The sequence below is a fragment of the Stegastes partitus genome, unplaced genomic scaffold (assembly GCF_000690725.1).
Source record: "Stegastes partitus isolate 25-593 unplaced genomic scaffold, Stegastes_partitus-1.0.2 Scaffold145, whole genome shotgun sequence".
NCBI classification, from domain to species: domain Eukaryota; kingdom Metazoa; phylum Chordata; class Actinopteri; family Pomacentridae; genus Stegastes; species Stegastes partitus.
The window spans coordinates 589,799-597,877 of NW_007577876.1; the positions used below are offsets into that span (position 1 = coordinate 589,799).

At 44.8% G+C, this 8,079-nt stretch overlaps 1 protein-coding gene across 1 annotated transcript; it reads right to left on the reverse strand.

Annotated features, from left to right (window-relative positions):
- Positions 1–3,343: 3,343 nt before the first annotated feature.
- LOC103355379 (zinc finger protein 503) lies at positions 3,344–5,975 on the reverse strand. Its single transcript, XM_008279156.1, has 2 exons — positions 5,523–5,975; positions 3,344–4,940 (listed from the first exon to the last, which is right to left on the reverse strand). The coding sequence occupies exons 1-2, from the start codon at positions 5,775–5,777 to the stop codon at positions 3,501–3,503; spliced, it is 1,695 nt and encodes a 564-aa protein (XP_008277378.1). The 5' UTR covers positions 5,778–5,975; the 3' UTR covers positions 3,344–3,500.
- Positions 5,976–8,079: the final 2,104 nt, after the last annotated feature.

Sequence of the window (8,079 nt, forward strand, 5' to 3'; positions counted from 1 at the left end):
GCTCGCCTTTCCAGAGCACATAAGCACTGAGGGAGGTTTATTCAGAGCAGCAAATGTTTACGTAATAACGGGGAAATCCCTTGATTGGATCATTAATATTACTGACAAAAGGGTGTTAAATTCATTATGTTTCTGCAGCATTTGTAGCAAGTGTTTGAAAGCTGCTTGATGTATGTATCTGATGAATGAACCGATTTGGAAAAGTCAATGTTCATACGTGACTGTGGGCGTTTTGAGGGCGAACATCAGTTCAGCGTGGCAGCGATGATGTCCACGGCTTTCAACCGTAACACGCCATGGACAGTGCAACACATGGCGTGCAGCTGTGCAGACGCGACCATTTTTAACATCAACATGTGCCTGTGACGGGCCGCGGCGCGCTGATCTGTTCCTCCTCAGGTGAAAGGCCTCGAGTCCTGCCCACGCTGCAGTTCAAAGCCGAGCAGGTGGGGCCGTCCCCGTGATTCAGCGCCGAGCCACAGAGCCGAGCAGCGTTTCATCTCCTGACAGCGTTTTACATGGAAACATGTGGGAAAGAGATCCTCTGTCACAGGGAGAAAGATGGATGGACTTTATCATGGTGGAGGAGATAGATGTGAAGCCCTGAGCCAGTTAATGTGATAAACAGAGGGACATAGCAGTTACCTGTGTCCACATGAAGCAGCACCTGGCCCCACTGACCCCCAGACCACCTTTAATTAACTTTCTCTGGACTCTAAAGACAAATTGCAAGATGAAAATTTTGTGACAAAAACAGTTGTGGGATGGATTGTGTTAGAAAGCCTGCTTATGAATGGGAAATGATTTTCACCCCTCCTCCATTTTAAACCAGAAAAGAATATTACACAGTTCACAGTGTTACTGGTGAATTATAACTCCAGACCAGCTGAATGCTGACAAGGTATTTACGGATGTATTTTCCTTTAAAGTTGAATTTAAACATAATGAAGCCGATTACGACATACAACAGCTTCTTATGCTAACGAAGCGCCGTTAAGCTCATTAAGCGTTTTACAAACTCTGAATGGTTGAAAACTTGCTTCCAGTACGACTGAAACACTTCCTGACTTTAAAACCACTGCAGCACTTTACTTTAACGCCCCCTGTTCTTTCTTATATTATACTTATATTTTAGTAAATAGTTTGAAACACAACATGCATGTAAGGACACAGCTGAGTGGATTAATGCACAGAATTAGTCATCAATTAAAACCTGAACCCATGAAAGTAGATTTCACTCTGTTCTAATTCACTGTGTGTTTTCACAGCAGAGTGGCCACAAGCTGACTTCCTGTTAAAGAGAAATATATTAATGAACTGGTTTGTCCCTGCACACGTAGCATAGATACAGAGTGCTGTAAAGATTTATTATTTGTTGGTTTTACACTTTTGTAAATGCGACACATAGTCCAGCTGTTAGAGACTTTTTAATTTTAGGAACTTTGAGTTGATAATATTTTGCAGACGTTAGACTTTTTCTCTGTGCATGTTTTACAGTGTGCATCCCCTCAGGTCCCTCTTGGCTTCTTGATTTTAATAAGACTTGCTGGAAAAAAAAAAGAAAAAAAAAGCTAAACAAACTGTTAATATTATAAAATCCCTCACTTGATGATGCACTTTTAACAATTAGAAAATAACACCATTAAAGTTTCACGCTAAAAGCAGCTTAACATTACGGAGCCTTGCTGAGTAAATATTAGTTCTCAGAACATTTAATAGTCCACACACTCGTCTCAGACTCAGAATGAGCCGATGCTATAAAGTTAAATCTGCTGAATAATTTACAGGCTGGTTTATCTCCTCGTACATGGGAGGATGTGTGAGTTTACACCGGAGTGGCACACGTCAATTAAACGCTGAGAAACGAGCTCAGAGATCTTAATCCCATTTGTTCACATCATATTAATGTGCTGTTTGTAAATGAGAAGAGATGTGTCACGTATGATGCACGCTTGCTTCATGGCTGAACGGTCGCAGTGCTGAATTGTGGGTTAGCGGCTTTATTGCCATCTATCACCGGGCTATGTTTAGGACTCATCTCCATGAAGGATGGCTGCATTGGATGAATATGACATGTGAGCGTTAATGACGGTGATTTTATTGCTGGAGAACAGTCTGATTTACTGACGGCGGATAATGACACTGTTGGCTTGATTTAGCTGATTTGTTTTAAGGGGCTGATTAAATGGTTAGGCCTCGCTTTATTTCATGCTCTGTGCTTCGTGGCTTCATTACAGCAATCACAAAAGCCGTGGAAACGTCCCACATCTGGTGTCATCGTAAATCTTTGTTTAGCGAGCCCCTCACTGATATCAGCCGCTCGTTTGTCTTCGTTAATGAAACGATAATCCATGACCTCTGATTGAGAAGATTCAGCATGTTTTTGATGAGCCCCAGAGATTTCTGCATCTGAACACACACACACACACACACACACACACACACACACACACTGTACATACTGTAGCTGCAGCACCAGGGTTTAAGTGGCTTTAGCCTCTCGTCACCATAAAACAAAAACACACAGGCTCACAGGAGCCGTAATCCTCCAGGATTTGTCTTGTGTTCGATATAAAAACATGCAACGCTTTTGAAATTATCCACAGGCCTCCGTGAAAATTCCATTGTCAGCGTCAATAGCAACTCCAAAACATAAAGCCACAGTTAGGAACGATAAGAAAAGGGCTGGATTCTGCCATGACCGTCCACAATACATGTAAATATATGTATGTATGGCTTTAGGAATAAAATATGGATTAAATAAATATATGAATGATGTTTGATTTTAAAGTCCAGCTCACAATTCCACAGCCAAACTAATACCCTAAAACAAAATACAAAAAGATCCACTACATTTAAAAAGTGTGAATTTACGCCTGTTATAATTTAAAGCCTTTAAGCTGATTCGACCCAACTCCTGATTCAGTTCATGCATAATAGTAAAGGGGAAAAAATCTGAACTTTAAAAAGAAAAGAAAAAAACTAACCAGTTTAAACAGTTTGTCTGAAGCTTTAAATGTCATCCAGGTTAAAAAAAAAAAAGGCTTCATGAAACTTTTTGCTCTCCTCAAAATAAATCAGTGGCGGTTGTGAAGGAGCTGCTCTGATTGATTTTCCACGTCCATCCCTCTGTCAGAACACTCAGCACCAGCGTCCCTCTGATCCAACTGAGTAAAGGAGAATTCACAGAACTGCAGCTCTCCAGTCAAACATTAACCATCGACCTGCATCAGAATTAAATCCACATCAGGCTACAACCTACAGGAAAAGTCCATCACAGTGTGATGCAGCAGCTGAACATGACCCAGAATTCTCTCCTGTGTAAAATAATGCACATCGAGGCTTTTGACATTTATATTATAATTATTTTTTATTTTAGTCACGCTTGAAGCTATCGCAAATAAATACAGTGATCCCCACATGGATCCAGTCCCTGCATGAAGTACAATATAAAACTCATTGGGCCTAAATCTCCTTTATAAACGTATAACTCTTTGTCTCTACTGGTATCCTAAGGCCGAGGCTGTTGTCAGTCTTTGTCCATACAAGGCGTACGGGGAGTAATATGGCCCGGTGGCCGCTGGCACCGGCACCGGGGCCCCGGGAGTGGGCAGGGGGCTCTTTGAATACGGGTGATAGCGGCTGCTGAGTCCGAGGGGGTGGTGCGGGCCCCGGAGGGCCAGCGCGCCGGGGCTGCCCGGGCTGCCGTTCGGAGGCATGTGCATGTGACAAGCCATGGCAGCGGCGGCAGCGGCGTTGGCCAGAGAAGTGGAGCCCGGGTACCCGGATATCAACTTCTCCGTGCCGGCAAAGGCCGTGTGAGTCCGCAAGTGGCTGAGCAGCTCCTCGGAGGAGGAAAAGCGCTTATCGCAAGGTCCGTTTGCAGACACCCAGTTGCACACGTGCGGCAGGGGGTCGTTGGGCAACATAAACCCGTAAGGATATAAGGGATGTCCGCTGAAAGACGGGGCCGAGGAGTGCACGCCGTGCAGCGGGTGCGTCGGGTACATGAGCGGGTATCCAGACTTGAGCGCGGTGGCGGCCGCAGCGGCAGCCGCAGAGTCATGTGCGCAGTTGGCGCTGGATGCACCGGACAAATGGCTTGTGCAGTGGTAGCTCAGGCAGTAGGGGTCTCGACACAGACTAGCAGACATGAGAGACGGCGGGGAGGCTCCTGCTAAGGGACTCGTTCCTGCTTTACTGCATCCCAGCGAGCTGGCAGCAGCGAACTGCGCGCTGAGAAGCTGGCTGCTGGATTTGGTGGGGTCAAGGGTCATTCCATGAGGGAGGAACGGCTGCGGATAACCTGCATAGGCACCCGCTAAACTTCCAGGGTAGGAAATGCCAGCAGGTGGCAAGGGAAAAACTGTATGACCGGGCTTATAGGGAGACACGGGGGCCACCAGTCCAGAGCCGAGGACGGAGGAGGAGGATGAGGTTACAGATGTTGAGTCTGATGTGACAGCCTTGGATCCAGATGTGTTGTCTTGGTGCTGGTTGCCATCAGATGTAATTCCACTTAACCTGTGGCTGCCACTGCTCTCTGTCGTACTGCTCTTATTGCTATCAGACTCCTTCTTCTCCTCCTTGTCTCCCGCTTTGCCTTCAGACGGCAGTGGAGAGACGGAGGTGCAGGAGCTGGGGCTGCCTGTCCTGGGGGTGAACGGCTGGCAGGTGGCGCTAGGCACTCGGAAACTGGTTTTATCTCCACTGAGGCTGCTGCTCGAGTCCTTCTTCTCTGACGATTTCAAGTAAGGTTTGAAGCTAGACTTGTCGTCGGCTCCTATGTCGCTCATTTTCAGCGGACCGGATTTGGCCTCCTTGTCAGTAGATCCATTTGAGGTTACAGAGGAGAGCTTGGAGGAGGACGGCGGGTCCGGTTTGCCGATCTGAGAGCACGTTTGGGCCAAAAGGGCCAGCGGACTCTTCTTCGCATCCAGCTGAAAAATAGGAAAACAGAAAATTAATAAAATATATTTGTAAATGAAAGCAGTCGCGTGTCCAGGTGATTTGATGTGGTTCAGACGCACATGTGGCTGTACCGCGTATTTTACGCACTGCGCATAAACTTATGTGAGGACGCAACTCAAAACAAGTCAGCATAAAGACATGTAGAGAGGGAACGCGCTGATAAGGCTGTAGGACTGCCGAAACCACATTCAAAACACGGGCATCCATCTACTACTAAACTAAATCCGGGACAGATGATTCTTATGAAAAGAAAAAAAAAACAACGAGAACGAAAAATCTCAACCCAACTCCGAAACTGGGTCCAAAATTGACATTAGGAGAATATTCGTGGCTATTTTGTGCTTTATCAAATAATTCATGACACGGTCTAAATAAAATCCGGACCGAAATGTGTCCCCAGAACTCAGACAGCGGCGTCGCGTCGGAAGCTTCGCTGATTTCAGAGCGAAACACTTTGAGCTCAGGCGAATAATAACAATAATAATAATAATTATAATAATTATAACAATAATAATAATAATACTGCGCGTAAATGCCGTCGGTGTGCTTACCTCGATGGGACTGACAGGAGTGGACGGTAAAGGCTGAAGGTACTCCGGGTGTAAAATGTGTCCTGCCCGAGCCGTAAGCATTTTCAAGATCTTTATGGGAAGACGACTGGCTTGGCGAGAAGGGTCTGCGGGAGAGACGGAGTTGTAGACGGATAGTTGGCTGATCTTCGCTGCTCCCTTCTCCCCCGAGGAGCCGCTCTCCCACGCTGGATTCGTGCTATTTCTCAGGACAGAGACCGTGGGCGATGTGATCATGACCCAATTCTCTTATAAATGGTTGAAAAATACATGTGTAGGGTGAAGGAAGCCAACGCTCGACGATGAGAGCCAGAAACGAAAGAAACAGCGTTAAATCCTTAAAAGAGACGCGGAGTGTGTGAGCAGAATCCGTGCGCTTCGCAGCCGCGTTGCTTCATCCCCGACGTCGCTCTGACAGTGTGGCTGTGGGTCCGAGAGCGGACTAGGTTTACGTGGGTCGTGGGCTGGAGGGATCACTCCGCCTCCTCTCGAGCAGCATCTGAGTTAGTCCGCAGATCGCAGCCTTTGCAGGCTCCCAATCAAAAAGACATCCAAACGTGATCGGGGGGTCGAGGTAATGTGACGTGTCCTCCTCACACGGGTGTCTATTTCATATTTCTCCCACTCCGAGCGCCTTTAATTTGGAGACTTTATATGCGTCTTTGCGTAATTGGCGCTTTGACGCATGCGCTGCCCCTGCGTCCTGTGTGGTTCAGGGGTTGTTGGGGCAAGATAGCCGGCAGTTAAACATGACCAAAACCTCATTTAGTGGAGTCAACACATAATACATTTAATTAACAACATTTGTCCAAAAATGCATTTATTGTGAGAGTGGATAAAATAACACTTCTGTTCAAAACATCACAGCCTTTATTCCAACGTTGGTGAATTTTTATTTGTATTTTTCAAATGACTGAATTACAATCAGAAAACAGCACTTGAAGCCCGTGTGAGTGCTCTCTCCATGCAAAAAAATAAAGTTTAGACTAGACAGTCTTTTCACCACAGTAACACATTAGTTCATAATTTCTGACTCTAAAAAGGGAAAACTAGCCCAGTGAGGGGCTTCTGTGGTCACATTCCCTCCAACGTGCATCGATATCCATCGCCATGTTTCACGTTTTCTGCAACTTTCTCCTCTCAATCACACAGCCTGTCATCTGTCAGTTCCCTGTCCTGCGCGCCAGCTATCTGTCAGCTGTCTGCACAGCTTTTTTTTTGTGCCTCTTCTCAGTCAGATTCAGGTCAACCAGGCTACTGTAAAGTGAATCCATGAGAGGAGGGCGATGCTTCTCTCCCCTCCTCGTCTCTCCATCACCATTTAGGCCTGTTTTGTTGTTTTTTTTAATTCCTTCTGGTCTGGTAAAAACTCAAAAACAGCCATTTGTTTAATTGGAGATAGGCTCTGAGGCATTTTTACGCGGAGCTTTAATTCAGCCACAGACGTTGATTTAATAGCGTGTAATTTTTTAAGTGTTTTTTTTTTTCGTCTTGGAAATTAAAAATATACCTCCACATTTCCGCCACATTCAAGCCAAAAATTTCTTTTCTTTTCCTTTTTTTTTTCTTCTTTTATTCCAAGAGCGCTTAAATAACTCTCCTGTGGCTGCCATTAATCATTAAAGCTTCCACATTTCTTCCCATCGAAATAGACCCACTTATCTTATTACTCAATAGCCTATAAATGTCTTGCTGATCAGGCGAAAGTTAAACATATGCAAGTGTTTTTTGATTGATAACAGGGGTGCTGTTTTCGGCAACGGCTGTCAGGCTCTGACACAGCGCTTTGAGTTATTAGGGCAGAGAAGGGCGACCATAAATTTCGACCGTCAGGCAAAAACTCCTTTATTGTGGACGTGATGGATGGCTCGCAGCAGCAGACACCAAATTCTCGGCTTTATCCTTAAATGGCTGCACATTTTTTCGTCGCCCGTAATTCATTACTTTTAAACAGAAAGCTTGAAATCTCCCGCTAGTATTTCACACAAGGACACGTTTATGAATCACCCAGAGTCCATGCAAATACAAGCGTTTACAAGCAGGGGCTGGGTGCCTCTGGTCGATGATTACACAGACAGAACAGCTGATATCACCCTTAAATATCACAGATTTTTATTTATAAAGGATTAATTCATGTTTTTTTTTTCTTCCTCTCCTGCAAAAGTCCTTCAAGCTCTCATTTTATCATGAATTCAGGTGTCAGAACTCAAACTTTTGCAAATTAAAAATGGATCCAAACTGAATAAAATTCTCTCTATTCTTTTTTTGCACCTTGTAGATTTTCTTAGTTAAGCCCAATTATTCCTTACATTTAGATTTTTAACTCATAAAATCAGTACAATAGACCCATTGTGAGCAGGAAACAGTTTTTTTCTGTTTGTTCAGAGTCCTGCTGTTAGACTCTATGTTCTTATCTATACTCTTGTCCTTGGCTAAAGAAAACCCAAAGTGATAAACAAGGCGCTGGGCGAACACTGAACACCTTACAGGTTGGCAAAAAAAGCCTCTAAATCGTTTTCAGAATCTTAATTTAGTTCTT